The following is a 17438-nucleotide window of genomic DNA, read 5'->3' as shown; positions in this document are numbered from 1 at the left end:
TGCATCCACCTTGTCAAGCCCCCTCATAATCTTATACGTTTCGATAAGATCACCTCTCATTCTTCTGAATTCCAATGAGTAGAGGTCCAACCTACTCAACCTTTCCTCATAAGTCAACCCCCTCATCTCCAGAATCAACCGAGTGAACCTTCTCTGAACTGCCTTCAAAGCAAGTATATCCTTTCGTAAATATGGAAACCAACAGATTTCAGACCCTAACGTCCGCCCCTATATTTTTCCCACCACAGCTGATGATAATTCTGCCATCTCCATTTACACCCTATCTAGACTCATCTTTTGTTCCTCAACTTGTCCCATTATCCTTTTGCCTCGCACCATCATCTCCTTTTGTCTCTCTAATCTCTCCTGCCTTCCACCCTGTCACAGACCTTCCCTTCTGTTCTTTCCTCCCCTCCCCCATTTCCCTGTCCCCGCACTTGTTAATCTGTTACATCTCTAACCTTTCCCAGTTCTGACGAAGGGTCATCGACCCGAAATGCTAACCCAGTTTCTCTCCCCACAGACGCTGCCCGAACAGCTGAATATTTCCAGCATTTTCTGTTTCTTTATTTCAGATTTCCAGCATCCGCAGTATTTTGCTTTTGTATTTGTGAATTCGGGAACTCAGGTAACTTAGAACGGTCGAGGCGAATAGCATCGATGCATTTAAGGGGCAACTAGATCAGCACATGAGGGAGAAAGGAATAGAAGGATTGCAGGGCTGTGGGGAAAGAGCGGGGGGAGTGGGACTGATTGAATCGCTCTGTCACAGAGCCGGCACAGGCAACGATGGGCCGAATGGCCTCCTTCTGTGCTGTATCATTCTACGAGATCTGGAACTCTCTTCCCCCAAAGGGCTGTGGATGCAGGGGCTCAATTGAAACCTTCATGACTGAGATCGATAGATTTTTAGGTAAGGTAATGTATTTGCTTCATGGGTTCTTTGCTTAAGAATTCATAGCAACACATTGCTATTAAGAACTTTTGAGTGGAGGCAGACTCAATCGTGGCTTTCAAAAGGGAATTGGATCAGTACCTGAAGGAAAAAACTTTGCCGGGCTAGGGGGAAAGGGAGTGGGACTAGCTGAAGTGCTCTTGCAGAGAGCCGGCACGGGCTCAACGGGCCGAATGGCCTCCTTCTGTGCTGTAACCGTTCTCTGATTCCGATTCCCAGATTAATGTAGAGGGGCGGCTTCTGCGCAGTCACTCCGTAAAAGTAATACTGTAATCCGCTTCATCCTGTGCTTTCCCAGGATGCATCTCCCGGCATCATATACTGACTGCAGTCACTCCCTTGCACCCTCACCAGGTATCATTGCGTACTCAACCTCATCCGTGTGAAGGAGGAAGACTTTGGTAACTACAGCATTCAGGTTTGGAATGATGACAGCAAGGAGGAGTTCACCTTCACTTTAAGGGTAAACGGTGAGAATTTGACACAATTTGCCCCGCCTCAAGATGAAGCATTTCATTACTGAGCCAAATCGCTAGCTGATGGGTGATGGTGTCCCAGTGAAAAGTGTATCGGCCGCCTCAGGTGGACTTATGAGGAAAGGTTGAGTAGGTTGGGCCTATACACATTGGAGTTCAGAAGTATGATAGGTGATCCACTGGTCAGGTGGGCAGAGCAGTGGCAAATGGAATTTAATTCAGGGAAGTGTGAGGTGATGCACTTCGGGAGGGCTAATAAGGAAAGGGTGTACACATTAGGTGGTAGTGTGGATGAACAAAGGGACCTTGGAGTGTTCGTCCACAGATCCCTGAAAGTAGCAGGCCAGGTGGATAAGGTGGTTAAGAAGGCATACGGAATGCTTGCCTTTATTGGCCGAGGCATAGAATATAAGAGCAGAGAGGTTATGCTTAAATTGTATAATACTTTGGTTAGGCCACAGCTGGAGTACTGCGTGCAGTTCTGGTCGCCGTATTATAGGAAGGACATGATTGCACCCGAGAGGGTGCAGAGGAGATTTACTAGGATGCTGCCTGGAATGGAGAATCTTAGTTATGAGGACAGATTGGATAGGCTGGGTTTGTTCTCATTGGAACAGAGGAGGTTGAGAGGAGACCTCATCGAGGTGTACAAAATATTGAGGGGCCTGGACATAGTGGATAGTAAGGGTCTATTTCCATTGGTGGAGGGGTCTATAATGAGGGGGCATAGTTTTAAGGTGGTTGGTGGAAGGTTTAGAGGGGATTTGAGGGGGGGGGGGGCTTCTTTATGCAGAGGGTTCTGTGGATCTGGAACTCGCTGCCTGGAAGAGTGGTGGATGCAGAAACCCTCACCACTTTAAGAGATGGTTGGATGGGCACTTAAAGTGCAGTAACCTGCAGGGTTACAGACCTAGAACTGGTAATTGGGATTAGACTGGATGACCTTTCGTTGGACAGAGCAGATATAATGGTAAGTACTGCAGGGAATAGAATACGGCCAGGGTGATCTCCTGGACTAGTGTCGATCGCCTGGATGGGTCGGAGAGGAATTTTCCCAGATTTTTTCTCCCTAAACTGGCCTGGGTTTTTAAATCTGATTTTTGCCTCTCCCAGGAGATCACGTGGCTCCGGTTGGGGTGGAGTGTATAATGTTTCAGTATAAGGGGTGTCGCAGTTGTGTGGGGCGGACTGGTTGGGCTGGGTGCTCTTTGCCTTTCCGTCATTGTTTATTGTTCACAGGTTTATATGTAACCTCCGGGGCTGCTGACCGAGGGCCGTGCGGCTCTTTGTCGGCCGGAGCGGACAGGATGGGCCGGAATGGCCTCCTTCTGCGCTGTAAATTTCTATGTTTCTATTTCTATCTTATTGAAACGTATGAGATAATGAGGGGGCTCGACAAGGTGGATAAGGAGAGGATATTTCCACTCATAGGGGAAACTAAAACTAGGGGACATAGTCTCAAAACAAGGGGCCACCCATTTAAAACTGAGATGAGAAATTTCTTCTCTCAGGGGGTTGTAAATCTGTGGAATTCTCTGCCCCAGAGAGCTGTGGAGGCTGTGTCATTGAATATATTTAAGGCGGAGATAGACAGATTTTTGAGCGATAAGGGAGTAAAGAGTTATGGGGAACGGGCAGGGAAGTGGAGCTGAGTCCATGATCAGATCAGCCATGATCGTATTGAATGGCGGAGCAGGCTCGAGGGGCCGTATGGACTACTCCTGCTCCTATTTCTTATCTTCTTATCTTCTTATGTTCTTATGTATAAGATCCCACGATACTAAAGAGCAGGGAAGTTAGCCCTGGTGTCTGGGGCCAATATTTATCCCTCAATCAACATCACTAAACGGATTATCAAAGAGATATAGAATCATACCGCACAGAAGGAGGCCATTCGGCCCATCGTGCCTGTGCCGGCTCTGTGAAAGATCGATTCAATTAGCCCCACTCCCCCCGTTCTTTCCCCACAGCCTGCCAAATCTTTCCCTTCAAGTATTTATCCAGTTTCCTTAAAGCAGTGCCCAAACAGGGAACCGATCATTTATCACATTGCTGTGTGTGGGAGCTAGCCGTGCGCAAATTGGCTGTCGCAGTTCCCACATTGCAACAGCAACTATGGAACTCCTCACCTCCCTCAGTCCACTTTCTAATGTGCGATGCCTCACTTCCCTCAATCTTCTCTGCAAACTGTGGAACTCCTCCCGCCTCAGTCTACCCTTCAATTCGACAATCAAAGGCTCCATAAAATTACAACACTTGGTGTCACCTGACCAAATCCTGTTGGCTCCCTCAGTACTGCCCCTCTGACATTGCAGCGCTCCCTCAGTACTGCCCCTCCGCAAGTACAGCGCTCTCTCAATACTGCCCCTCCAACAGTGCAACACTCCCTCAGTACTGCCCCTCCAAGAGTACAGCGCTCCCTCAGTACTGCCCCTCCGACTGTGCAGCACTCCCTCAGTACTGCCCCTCCGACAGTGCGGCACTCCCTCAGTACTGCCCCTCCGACAGTGCGGCACTCCCTCAGCACTGCCCCTCCGACTGTGCGGCACTCCCTCAGCATTACACTGGTGTGTCAGCCTAGATTTATGTGCTCAAGTTGCTGGAGTGGGAGTTGAACCCACAACTTTCTGACTCAGAGGCGAGAGTGCTGCCCACTGAGCCATGCCTGACACTGTGCTCAGCTCAGAGGAAAAGGTCAAATCAGCCCAGCACCACACGTAGCCAGAGTCGAAGAGAACGAGTGAGTTTCGATGTCCGCGGTTTATTTTACCTTTTCTCTTTACTTCACTGTACAGTGCCGGCTCGGATCCTTGATCTGAGTGACCACCTTCAGCCCAGCGGTGTGCAGACTGTGACCTGTGTTACTGAGGGCTCACCTTTACCAGAAGTCGTCTGGTACACCTGCCAGGACCTGAAGAGGTAATAAAGTTCAAAAGTGCCTGAGATATCGGTTATTTGTCTATCCACCCACAAGGACAAGGGTAGCAGGTGCAGTGAGAAAACCCTGTCCGAGTCACACACCATCCTGACCTGGACGTATATCCGGCCGTTCCTTCATCATCGCTGGGTCACAATCCTGGAACTCCCTCCCTAACAGCACTGTGGGAGCACCTTCACCACACGGGACTGCAGCGGTTCAAGAAGGCGGCTCACCACCACCTTCTCGAGGGGCAATTAGGGATGGGCAATAAATGCCGGCCTTGCCAGCGATGCCCACATCCCGAGAATGAAGTTAAAGATTTGCAATTGCATGTTTTGTTGGACATCGCGAGAGTCCAGTGTTGGGCAACGTTCCCTCTCCTCTTGCCGTCCTGTGACACAAGACCGTTTAGAAGATTGGGGGTGATCTAATGAAGGTGTTTAAGATGATTAAAGGAGTTGATAGGGAGGAGAGACAGAAACTGTTTCCTCTGGTGGGGAGGGGGGGGGGAGTCTGGAACAAGGGGGTGTCAGCTTTAAAATTAGAGCCCGGCCGTTCAGGGTGATGTCAGGAAGCACGTCTTCACACAAAGGATGCTGGGAATCTGGAACTCTCTCCCCCGAAAAGCTGTTGAGGTCGGAGGTCAATTGAACAATTCAAAACTGACATTGATAGATTTCTGTTAGGGTATTAAAGGATATGGAACCCAAGTGGACAAAGGAAGTTAAGCTACAGTTCAGCCTTGATCATATTGAGTGGCAGAACAGGCTCGAGGGGCTGAATGGCCTCCTCCTGTTCCAGTGTTTCACCTTCTGATTCGAGCTGTTGGAGGGTGTGCTGGATGCTGGCACATTAAAGGACGGCAGTTCCTGTTTCAATTTAATCTCCTTTGCTGCGCTGCCAGATCAGTGGGCAGCATTCTCGCCTCTGAGTCAGAAGGTTGTGGGTTCAAGACCCACTCCAGGAACCTGAGCACAGAAGTCCAGGCTGACACTCCAGTGCAGTGCTGAGGGAGTGCCGCACTGTCGGAGGGGCAGTGCTGAGGGAGCGCTGCACTGTCGGAGGGGCAGTGCTGAGGGTGTGCTGCACTGTCGGAGGGGCATTACTGAGGGAGCGCTGCACTGTCGGAGGGGCAGTACTGAGGGAGCGCTGCACTGTCGGAGGGGCAGTACTGAGGGAGTGCCGCACTGTCGGAGGGGCAGTATTGAGGGAGCGCCGCACTGTCAGAGTGGCAGTACTGAGGGAGCGCCGCACTGTTGGAGGGGCAGTACTGAGGGAGTGCTGCACTGTCGGAGTGGCAGTACTGAGGGAGCGCCACACTGTTGGAGGGGCAGTACTGAGGGAGTGCCCCACTGTCGGAGGGGCAGTACTGAGGGAGTGACGCAGTGTCGGAGGGGCAGTACTGAGGGAGTGACGCAGTGTCGGAGGGTCAGTGCTGAGGGAGCGTCGCACTATCGGAGGGGCGGTACTGAGGGAGCACAGCACTGTCAGAGGTGCCGTCTTTTGGATGAGATATTAAACCGAGGCCCCGCCTCCTTTCTCAGGTGGATGTAAAAAATCCCATGGCACTATTTTGAAGAAGAGCAGGGGGGTTATCCCTGGTGTCCTGGTCAATATTTATCCCTCAATTAATATAACAAAAAAAACGATGACCTGGTCATTATCACATTGCTGTGTGTGGGAGCTTGCTGTGCTCAAATTGTCTGCCGCGTTTCCCACATTACAACTGCACTCCAAAAGTACTTCATTGGCTGTAAAGCGCTTGGAGACATCCGGTGGTGGTGGAAGGCGCTATATAAATCCAAGTCTTTCTTTTGACCCCCGGGAGAGCCTGTTGTGAAAATGCCAGGCAACGTGGTGACCAACCCAAGGGGAATATTCCAGGGTCTGCGGCTCACGGGATATGGTGAATGATTGCAGGTGCAGCAAGCAGGGGAAGTGGACCCCCCTGAAAATCAACTCCAGCACGATCCGTGTGGAGCGGCGCTTCATCGAACTGCAGAATAACCGGATCTTCCGCATGGAGAGCACCCTCATACAGGATCGCGCCGACCACATTGCCGCAGTGCGCTGCTCCGCCACGAACGGCTTCGGAAACGTGAGCCGCGAGGTCAAGCTCGTCTCCAATGGTGAGTGGGTCGGGGAGGGGAGGGGAAGGGGGGTGGGGTCGGGGGAGGGGGAGAGGGGGAGAGTGAGGTGAGGGGAGGGGATGGGGGCAAGGGAGCAGTGGGGAAGGTTTTGGGGCGGGGAGGGGGAGGGGTGGGGGAGGGGGAGAGAGGGGGCGGGGAGGGTCGGAAGACGGAGAGGGGGGAGGGGGCGTGGACGGGGTGGGAGAGGGAGAGGGGCGGGGGAGGGGAGGGTGGCGCGGGGAGGCGGAGAGAGGAGGAGGAGGAGCCGGGAAAGACAAAGAGGGGGAGAGAGCAGGAGGGTGGCGGAGGGAGAGGGCCAGAGGAGAGGGGGCAGGGCTAGGGAGACAGAGCGAGCGGGAGGGGGCGGAGGAGGGGCGGGAGAGGGGGGGAGAGGGTGGCGGGGGGTGGGGGAGGAGAGACGGAAAGAGGGGGAGGGGCCGGGGGAGACAGGGAGAGGGGGAGGGGCCTGGGGAGATGGAGAGAGAGGGAGGGGCCGGGGGAGACAGGGAGAGGGGGAGGGGCCGGTGGAGATGGGGAGGCGACGGGGGAGACAGGGAGAGGGGGAGGGGCCGGTGGAGATGGGGAGGCGACGGGGGAGACAGGGAGAGGGGGAGGGGCCGGTGGAGATGGGGAGGGGCCGGGGGAGACAGGGAGAGGGGGAGGGGCCAGTGGAGATGGGGAGGGGCCGGGGGAGACAGGGAGAGGGGGAGGGGCCTGTGGAGACATGTAGAGGGGGAGGGGCCGGGGGAGACAGGGGGAGGGGGAGGGGCCTGGGGAGACATGGAGAGGGGGAGGGGCCGGTGGAGATGGGGAGGGGCCGGGGGAGACAGGGAGAGGGGGAGGGGGTGGAGGAGGGGCGGGGGAGTGGTGGGGCTGGTGGGGGGGGGAAGATGGAGAGAGAGGGTGGGTTCGGGGAGATGGAGGGAGGGGGAGGGGCCGGGGAGAGGTGTGTGGCCGCGGGAGTCAGGGAGAGGGGAAGTGGGCGAAGGAGGAGGAGGGTCAGATCCGGGGTCTGGAATACAAAGGGTTGAACAGACCCTCCCCGGAGCACTGTGTCCAGTTCTGGGCCCCTCCCCTCGGGGAGGATATATCGGTCTCGGAGTGGGAGCAGCACAGATTCACCTGGATGATACCCGGGCTAAATGGGTTCAATTATGAGGACGTGGGGATTCAATAACCCAGCGCATCCTGGGGCAGTGTTCCTGAGAATGGCCAGTTGTGCGAGGCGTGAGTTGGGATTGTAGCCCCGGACAGAGTGACACCGTTCCCCGTTCCCTCGCCTAACCCCACCCACACATTCGAAGTGTGTTGTGTTCCCATAGCGCTGAGACAGGGTATAAATGATAAATATGCTGCACAAGTCACGATAGACCTCCGTTATTTCGACCAGCGCTGGACTCGATCATCCAATCAATCTTTCCATTCTGAGACCTCAGCTGTTATTTTGTCTCGGGCGGTGTTGGTGGGGCAGTGTAGTGCCCCATGCCCATGGGGTCTCAGACTGCACCGTCCCGTTTTCGACACCGGATCACTGTGACTGAGACTCCTCACCGGGAGAACCACGAGGGCAGCACTCTGACCTCTGAGTCAGAAGGTCGTGGGTTCAAGGCTTCTTCACCAAACCCGTGACCTCGATCACTTAGAAGGACAAGGGCAGCAGGCGCATGGGAACAGCATCATAAGAATTAGGAGTAGGAGACGGCCATTCGGCCCCTCAATCCTGCTCCGCCATTCAATGAGATCATGGCTGATCTTCGACCTCAACTCCACTTTCCCGCCCGATCCCCATATCCCTTGATTCCCTTAATATCCAAAGATCTATCGACCTCTGCCTTGAATATACTCAACGACTGAGCCTCCACAGCCCTCTGGGGCAGAGAATTCCAGAGATTCACCACCCTCTGAGTGAAGAAATTCCTTCTCATTTCAGTCCTAAATAGCTGACCCCTTATCCTGAGACTGTGACCCCTGGTTCTAGACTCCCCAGCCCGGGGGAAACATCCTCTCAGCATCTACCCTGTCAAGCCCTGTCAGAATTTTTTATGTTTCAATGAGATCACTTCTCATTCTTCTAAACGCTAGAGAATATAGGCGTAGTCTACTCAATCTCTCCTCATAGGACAATTCCCCCCATCCCAAGAATCAGTCTGGTGAACCTTCGTTGCACTCCCTCTGTGGCAAGTATATCCTTCCTTAGGTAAGGAGACCAAAACTGTACACAGTACTCCAGGTGTGGTCTCACCAGGGCCCTATATAATCACCTCCACGTTCCCTTCACAATCACACACCATCCCAACTTGGAAATATATCGGCCGTTCCTTCATCGTCGCTGGGTCACAATCCTGGAACTCCCTCCTTAACAGCACTGTGGGAGCACCTTCACCACACGGACTGCAGCAGTTCAAGAAGGCGGCTCACCACCACCTTCTCAAGGGGCAATTAGGGATGGGCAATAAATGCCGGCCTTGCCAGCGACGTCCCTATCCCGGAACAAATAAAAGAAAAAGTCCCACTCCAGAGACTTGAGCACAAAAATCCAGACTGGCACACCCAAGGCAGTAGTGAGGGAGTGCTGCACTGCCGAAGGTGCCTTCTTTCGGAAGCGACATTAATACCGAGATCCTGTCTGCTCTTGGGTGGATGTAAATGACCCCACGGCCACTGTTGGAAGAAGCGCAGGGGAATTCTGGTGCCCTGGGCCAATATTCATCCCACAACCAATTATCATCACAGGCGGTCCCTCGAACGAGGATGACTTGCTTCCACGAGAGTTCACAGGTGTTTCAATGAAGGAGCTAATATTCCAGATCCTGAACTACATCCTGAAGGGTGGAAGATGCCTGTGCGTGGATTTTTTTAACGTGGGGTGACCGTTGCACACCAGCCACCACACGGGCTTGACAGAGCTCGGTCTTGGTCCAGTGGCAAGGGTTAACCAGGACGACTGGAGACCAGCTCTGCTGCACGGACCTAGTGTGTGCACATATCGTAGTGTGGGCTGGGCCCATGCTGCCCCTGGGGCCCTCGCCTCTTCTGGGCCCCGAACTCACACCTCTCCTGGGCCCTCGACTCTTCTGGGCCCCGTACCCTCATTCACCGCACCTCCGGCACGATCTCTCGCCGCTCCTCCACCATAAACATTCACCGCATCTCACCGCAAACACTCGCCGCTCATCCGCCCCGACCTTCCCACACCAATAGCATGATGATCATTATCTCATTGCTGTTTGTGGGAAGTTGGCTGCCCTTGTTCCCACGTTACAACACTTCAAAAGTTGGGCGTTAAACACTTTGGGACGGTCCTGAGGTTGTGAAGTTGTGAAATGCAAGTTGTTTCTGTAAAATGCATGCCCCGATCCTCCTCTTGCCCAATTGGCGCGGGGCTGCTGTTGGTTATTAGGATATTTAACAAACTGAACAAACAGGAGTGAAGCCGTTCAATGTTTCCGATGTTCCTCCTCCAGGCCTGCGCTCTCAGTTGGTCACCGTGGTCACCATCCTGGTCTTGTTGGTCATCATTATCATCTCCCTGGTTGTCCTGGTTGTGGTTTGGCAGAAGGTAAGAGATTGAATATCGGAAAAGAATGAGCCTGAGCAATCTTATTCAGACCCGGTCCCATCATCCTCAGCCCACTGAGCAATTCTTCGGAAGCTTGCAGGGAACATTAAAATGGACTGCAAAAGCTTCTATAGATATGTAAAGAGAAAAAGGTTAGTAAAGACAAACGTAGGTCCCCTGCAGTCAGAATCAGGGGAAGTCATAACGGGGAACAAAGAAATGGCAGACCAATTGAACAAGTACTTTGGTTCACTAAGGAGGACACAAACAACCTTCCGGATATAAAAGGGGTCGGAGGGTCTAGTAAGAAGGAGGAACTGAGGGAAATCTTTATTAGTCGGGAAATTGTGTTGGGGAAATTGATGAGATTGAAGGCCGATAAATCCCCAGGGCCTGATGGACTGCATCCCAGAGTACTTAAGGAGGTGGCCTTGGAAATAGCGGATGCATTGACAGTCATTTTCCAACATTCCATTGACTCTGGATCAGTTCCTGTGGAGGGTAGCCAATGTAACCCCACTTTTTAAAAAAGGAGGGAGAGAGAAAACAGGGAATTATAGACCGGTCAGCCTGACATTGGTAGTGGGTAAAATGATGGAATCAATTATTAAGGATGTCATAGCAGCGCATTTGGAAAGAGGTGACATGATAGGTCCAAGTCAGCATGGATTTGTGAAAGGGAAATCATGTTTGACAAATCTTCTGGAATTTTTTGAGGATGTTTCCAGTAGAGTGGACAGGGAGAACCAGTTGATGTGGTATATTTGGACTTTCAGAAGGCTTTCGACAAGGTCCCACACAGATTAATGTGCAAAGTTAAAGCACATGGGATTGGGGGTAGTGTGCTGACGTGGATTGAGAACTGGTTGTCAGACAGGAAGCAAAGAGTAGGAGTAAATGGGGACTTTTCAGAATGGCAGGCAGTGACTAGTGGGGTATCGCAAGGTTCTGTGCTGGGGCCCCAGCTGTTTACATTGTACATTAATGATTTAGACGAGGGGATTAAATGTAGTATCTCCAAATTTGCGGATGACACTAAGTTGGGTGGCAGTGTGAGCTGCGAGGAGGATGCTATGAGGTTGCAGAGTGACTTGGATAGGTTAGGTGAGTGGGCAAATGCATGGCAGATGAAGTATAATGTGGATAAATGTGAGGTTATCCACTTTGGTGGTAAAAACAGAGAGACAGACTATTATCTGAATGGTGACAGATTAGGAAAAGGGGAGGTGCAACGAGACCTGGGTGTCATGGTACATCAGTCATTGAAGGTTGGCATGCAGGTACAGCAGGCGGTTAAGAAAGCAAATGGCATGTTGGCCTTCATAGCGAGGGGATTTGAGTACAGGGGCAGGGAGGTGTTGCTACAGTTGTACAGGGCCTTGGTGAGGCCAAACCTGGAGTATTGTGTACAGTTTTGGTCTCCTAACTTGAGGAAGGACATTCTTGCTATTGAGGGAGTGCAGTGAAGGTTCACCAGACTGATTCCCGGGATGGTGGGACTGACCTATCAAGAAAGATTGGATCAACTGGGCTCGTAGTCACTGGAGTTCAGAAGAATGAGAGGGGATTTCATAGAAACGTTTAAAATTCTGACGGGTTTAGACAGGTTAGATGCAGGAAGAATGTTCCTAAAAGTCCAGAACCAGGGGTCACAGTCTAAGGATAAGGGGTAAGCCATTTAGGACCGAGATGAGGAGAAACTTCTTCACCCAGAGAGTGGTGAACCTGTGGAATTCTCTACCACAGAAAGTTGTTGAGGCCAATTCACTAAATATATTCAAAAAGGAGTTGGATGTAGTCCTTACTACTAGGGGAATCAAGGGGTATGGCGAGAAAGCAGGAATTGGGTACTGAAGTTGCATGTTCAGCCATGAACTCATTGAATGGCGGTGCAGGCTAGAAGGGTCGAATGGCCTACTCCTGCACCTATTTTCTGTGTTTCTATGTTTCTAACCTTCAACTCCGCTCTCCATCAAAACCTTTCTCTGCCTCTCTCTTTCTCTCACTCCAGCTGTGCCTTTCTCACTCTTTCTCTCAGACTCTCTCCCCCCTCTTTCCAATTTATTTAACCTACTCTGCTCAATGCTTCCCCCGCCCCCCGCGCCCCCCCCCCCCCCCACTACTTAGAAATGGGATTGAAGATACGACGGGCAGTTCAAGGGACAGATGATTGAATCGTTCCGAAGACACGCAACAGAGTCATCCGAGGAGAGGTTCATTTCACTTCCTCGGAAGCTAAGCTAAGCAAAGTGTACATGGTCCACCCGATGCTTGATGGGCCAAATGGCCCTTTCTCCAAGGTGCATTGTAGTGAAGGGCCACCAATACAGTGCCCCCCACTGGTAATCGCGCTCACTGCACCAGTACAGCGCCGCCCACTGGTAATAGTGCTCACTGCACCGGTACAGCGCCCCCCGCACTGGTAATAGTGCTCACTGCACCGGTACAGCGCCCCCCACACTGGTAATATCGCTCACTGCACAGTACAGCGCCCCCCACACTGGTAATATCGCTCACTGCACTAGTACAGCGGCCCCCACTGGTAATAGCGCTCACTGCGCCAGTACAGCGCCCCCTACTGGTAATATCGCTTACTGCACCAGTACAGCGCCCCCTACTGGTAATATCGCTCACTGCACCAGTACAGCGCCCCCTACTGGTAATATCGCTCACTGCACCAGTACAGCGCCCCCTACTGGTAATATCGCTCACTGCACCAGTACAGCACACCCTCTCCCCACTGGTAATAGTGCTCTCTGCACCAGTACAACGCACCCCCACCGGTAATATTGCTCACTGCACCAGTACAGCGCCCCCTACTGGTAATATCGCTTACTGTACCGGTACGGCGCCCCCACCCAACCCTCCCATGGTATTATCGTTCACTGTGCTAGTATAATGCCTCCCCACTGATAATAGCGTCCACTGCAGCAGTACAGCGCCCTCCACTGGAATTATCAATAACAGCACCAGTACAGCGCCCCTCACTGGTAATATTGCTCACTGCACCAGTACAGTGCCCCCCATTGGTATTATCAATAACTGCACCAGTACAGCGCCCCCCCCCCCAATCCATGGTATTATTGCTCACTGCACCAGTACAGCGCCCCCCACTGGTATTATCAATAACTGCACGAGTACAGCACCCCCCACATTGGTAATAGCGCTCACTGCACCAGTATAGCGCCCCCCGCCCCCCCCCCCCCCCCCCCGGCAACCCATGGTATTATCAATAACTGCACCAGTACAGCGCCCCCCCCCCCAATCCATGGTATTATTGCTCACTGCGCCAGTACAGCGCCCCACAACCCCCACCCATGGTATTATTGCTCACTGCACCAGTACAGCGCCCCCTACTGGTATTATCAATAACTGCACGAGTACAGCGCCCCCTCACCCCCACAACCCCCACCCATGGTATCATCGCTCACTGCACCAGTACAGCGCCCCCTACTGGTATTATCAATAACTGCACGAGTATAGCGCCCCCTCACCCCCACAACCCCCACCCATGGTATTATTGCTCACTGCGCCAGTACAGCGCCCCACAACCCCCACCCATGGTATCATCGCTCACTGCACCAGTACAGCGCCTCCCACTGGTATTATCAATAACTGCACCAGCACATTGCATACCAGTGAAGTCATTTCCTCACGGAAATATTTTCAGGAGTAAAACTTGTTCTAAAGCCAAAGTTGTAACGATGTTCTCACTTGGAAGTAAGAGATTAAATGGCAGGAAACACTTTGTTAAACTTAACACCAGCGCTGAGTTTCAGATAGAGAAACCAGCGATACTCAGCTGAGTCACCACAACAGGCAAACAGAGCTGCAGGCCTGTTATCCCAGCTGCAGAACACTTCACAATAAACAGCAGCAGGCGGTTTCAATTCTGGCTGGCAGTAGATTTATTTCTTTTTAACAAAAAACACATTTTCACACTCACAAAGGCACTTACTCTCACTGGGGTACAGTTCCCACACACTGACTCTCACTGGGGTACAGTTCCCACACACTGACTCTCATTGGGGTACAGTCCCACACACACTGACTCTCACTGGGGTACAGTCCCACACACACTGACTCTCACTGGGGTACAGTTCCCACACACTGACTCTCATTGGGGTACAGTCCCACACACACTGACTCTCACTGGGGTACAGTCCCACACACACTGACTCTCACTGGGGTACAGTCCCACACACACTGACTCTCACTGGGGTACAGTCCCACACACACTGACTCTCACTGGGGTACAGTCCCACACACACTGACTCTCACTAGGGTACGGGTCCCACACACACTGACTCTCACTGGGGTACAGTCCCACACACACTGACTCTCACTGGGGTACAGTCCCACAAACACTGACTCTCACTGGGGTACAGTCCCACACACACTGACTCTCACTGGGGTACAGTCCCACACACACTGACTCTCACTGGGGTACAGTCCCACACACACTGACTCTCACTGGGGTACAGTCCCACACACACTGACTCTCACTGGGGTACAGTCCCACACACACTGACTCTCACTGGGGTACAGTCCCACACACACTGACTCTCACTGGGGTACAGTCCCACACACACTGACTCTCACTGGGGTACAGTCCCACACACACTGACTCTCACTGGGGTACAGTCCCACACACACTGACTCTCACTGGGGTACAGTCCCACCACACTGACTCTCACTGGGGTACGGGTCCCACACACACTGACTCTCACTGGGGTACAGTTCCACACACTGACTCTCACTGGGGTACGGGTCCCACACACACTGACTCTCACTAGGGTACAGTCCCACACACACTGACTCTCACTGGGGTACAGTCCCACACACACTGACTCTCACTAGGGTACGGGTCCCACACACACTGACTCTCACTGGGGTACGGGTCCCACACACACTGACTCTCACTGGGGTATGGGTCCCACACACACTGACTCTCACTGGGGTACAGTCCCACACACACTGACTCTCACTGGGGTATGGGTCCCACACACACTGACTCTCACTGGGGTACAGTCCCACACACACTGACTCTCACTGGGGTATGGGTCCCACACACACTGACTCTCACTGGGGTATGGGTCCCACACACACTGACTCTCAATCCCATTTTCCCACCTTCTAACCATATTCAATCAATTTCTCTCCTCTGGAATAAATCTCCTAACCTTTTAAACTCACTTACACTGTCTCCTTCAAAGCCGTTCTCTGACGTGTTACTTTGGTAACCGTCGCCTTGAATCCCTGTCCCACCCACTAACGTGCACGCTTTGCAACTTGTGTACGCTGGTGTATGATCCCTTCGCCCATGGCGGGGGAGTTTTGCTAGATCGATTTCTCAATTCCTTTCAAAGTCTTGACAACCTTAATTAGATCACCCCTATAGTCTCCACTTTTCCAAAGAAAGCCCAAACTCCTTCACCTCTTCCAGTTGGACTATTGTGATCCTGAGCTCCCCTGAGTGAGAGGTAAAAACGTAATCAAAAAGGCTGATGGAATGTCAGCCATTATCTCGAGGGGGCTGTGATACACAGAGGAGGAAGTGATGTCACAGCCTTGGTCAGACCCCCCCTGGAGTAGCTGGGTTCCGATCTGGGCAAGGACACTCCGGAAGGATATATTGGCCTCGGAGGTGATGCTGTGAGGACTCGACACAACGATATTGGGGCAAAAAGGGTTAAATTACGAGAACAGGTTGTTAATTCACTTGTATTTCCTCGAGTATGGAAGATTAAGGACTGATCTAATCGAGGTGTTTAAGATAATTAAAGGGTTTGATTGGATAAGATAGAGACAAATTATTCCCTCTGGTGGGGGGAGTCCAGAACAAGGGGGGGTCACCTTAAAATTAGAGCCAGGCCGTTCAGGGGTGATGTCAGGAAGCACTTCTTCACACAAAGGGTGCTGGGAATGTGGAACTCTCGCCCCCAAGATGCTGTTCAGGCCGGGGGTCAATTGGAAATCCTAAGCCTGAGATTGATAGATTTTTGGAGGTAAGTGTAGCAACAATAACAATAAACGTCTCAAGGCACTTCACAGCGGTATTATAAGACAAAAAAATAAATTTCACACCGAGCCACATAAATTACGGCCGGTGACCAAAAGCTTGGGCAAAGAGGGAGGTTTTAAAGAGCATCTTAAAGGTGGAAAGAGAGGTAGAGAGGTTTAGGGAGAGAATTCCAGAGCTTGGGGCCCAGGCAGCTGAAGGCACGGCCACCGATGGTGGAGTGATTATAATCAGGGATGCTCAGGAGGGCAGAATTAGAGGAGTGCAGACATCGCGGTGAGTTGTGGGGCTGGAGGAGATTACAGAGATAGGGAGGGGCGAGGGCCATGGAGGGATTTGTAAACAAGGATGAGAATTTTGAAATCGAGCTGTTGCTTAACCGGGAGCCAACGTAGGTCAGTGAGCACAGGGGGTGATGGGTGAGCGGGATTCGGTGCGAGTTAGGACACGGGGCAGCGAGCACAGTGGGTGATGGGTGAGCGGGATTCGGTGCGAGTTAGGACACGGGGCAGCGAGCACAGGGGGTGATGGGTGAGTGGGATTCGGTGCGAGTTAGGACACGGGGCAGCGAGCACAGGGGGTGATGGGTGAGCGGGACTGGGTGCGAGTTAGGACACGGGACAGTGAGCACAGCGGGTGATGGGTGAGTGGGACTCGGTGCGAGTTAGGACACGGGGCAGTGAGCACAGGGGGTGATGGGTGAGCGGGACTTGGTGCGAGTTAGGACACGGGGCAGCGAGCACAGGGGGTGATGGGTGAGCGGGACTGGGTATGAGTTAGGACACGGGGCAGCCGAGTTTTGTAACACCTCAAGTTTACGTAGGGTAGAATGTGGGAGGCCAGCCAGGAGTGCGTTGAAATAGTCAAGGGATAATGGAACCAAGGTGGGTAGATGGAGTTGAGATACTGATTGGCCATGGTCGGATGATGTGAAGGGGTTGAATGGCCTCCTCCTGTGGTTCCTATGTTTATTTTGCCTATTTAACCGGTGAACATTGTATCTGTTTTACGCAGAAGCCCCGCTATGAAATCCGCTGGAAGGTCATCGAGTCCATCAGCTCGGATGGCCACGAATACATTTACGTTGACCCAATGCAGCTACCGTACGACTCCAGCTGGGAGTTCCCCAGGAACGAGCTTTCTCTGGGTATGCAGCCAATGTGATTCACCCAAAACTGGCAGTAATCTAGCACCTTTAACCGAGTAAGACCCATGGACCTTCTTCACAGGAGTATCAGGAACAAAACTGAGCTTCCAGCTCAGATATTAAAAAGAAACACTTGCTTTTATATAGCGCCTTTCACGGCCACTGGATGTCCCAAAGCGCTTTACAACCAAAGAAGTACTTTTGGAGTGCAGTCATTGTTGTAATGTGGG

The 17438-nt window shown here is 52.4% G+C and overlaps 1 protein-coding gene across 1 annotated transcript in view; it reads left to right on the top strand.

Moving 5' to 3' along the window:
* pdgfrb (platelet-derived growth factor receptor, beta polypeptide) overlaps positions 1-17438 on the top strand; it is a 131290-nt gene that overhangs the window by 56112 nt on the left and 57740 nt on the right. Inside the window, exons 8-12 of the mRNA XM_070877987.1 lie at positions 1310-1425; positions 4227-4350; positions 6272-6480; positions 9945-10039; positions 17076-17208. Coding sequence (XP_070734088.1) covers positions 1310-1425; positions 4227-4350; positions 6272-6480; positions 9945-10039; positions 17076-17208 — 677 coding nt within the window. The remainder of the gene's footprint in view (positions 1-1309; positions 1426-4226; positions 4351-6271; positions 6481-9944; positions 10040-17075; positions 17209-17438) is intronic.

The sequence above is a fragment of the Pristiophorus japonicus genome, chromosome 4 (assembly GCF_044704955.1).
Source record: "Pristiophorus japonicus isolate sPriJap1 chromosome 4, sPriJap1.hap1, whole genome shotgun sequence".
NCBI lineage: Eukaryota > Metazoa > Chordata > Chondrichthyes > Pristiophoridae > Pristiophorus > Pristiophorus japonicus.
This window is presented reverse-complemented; position numbering and strand designations above follow the sequence as displayed.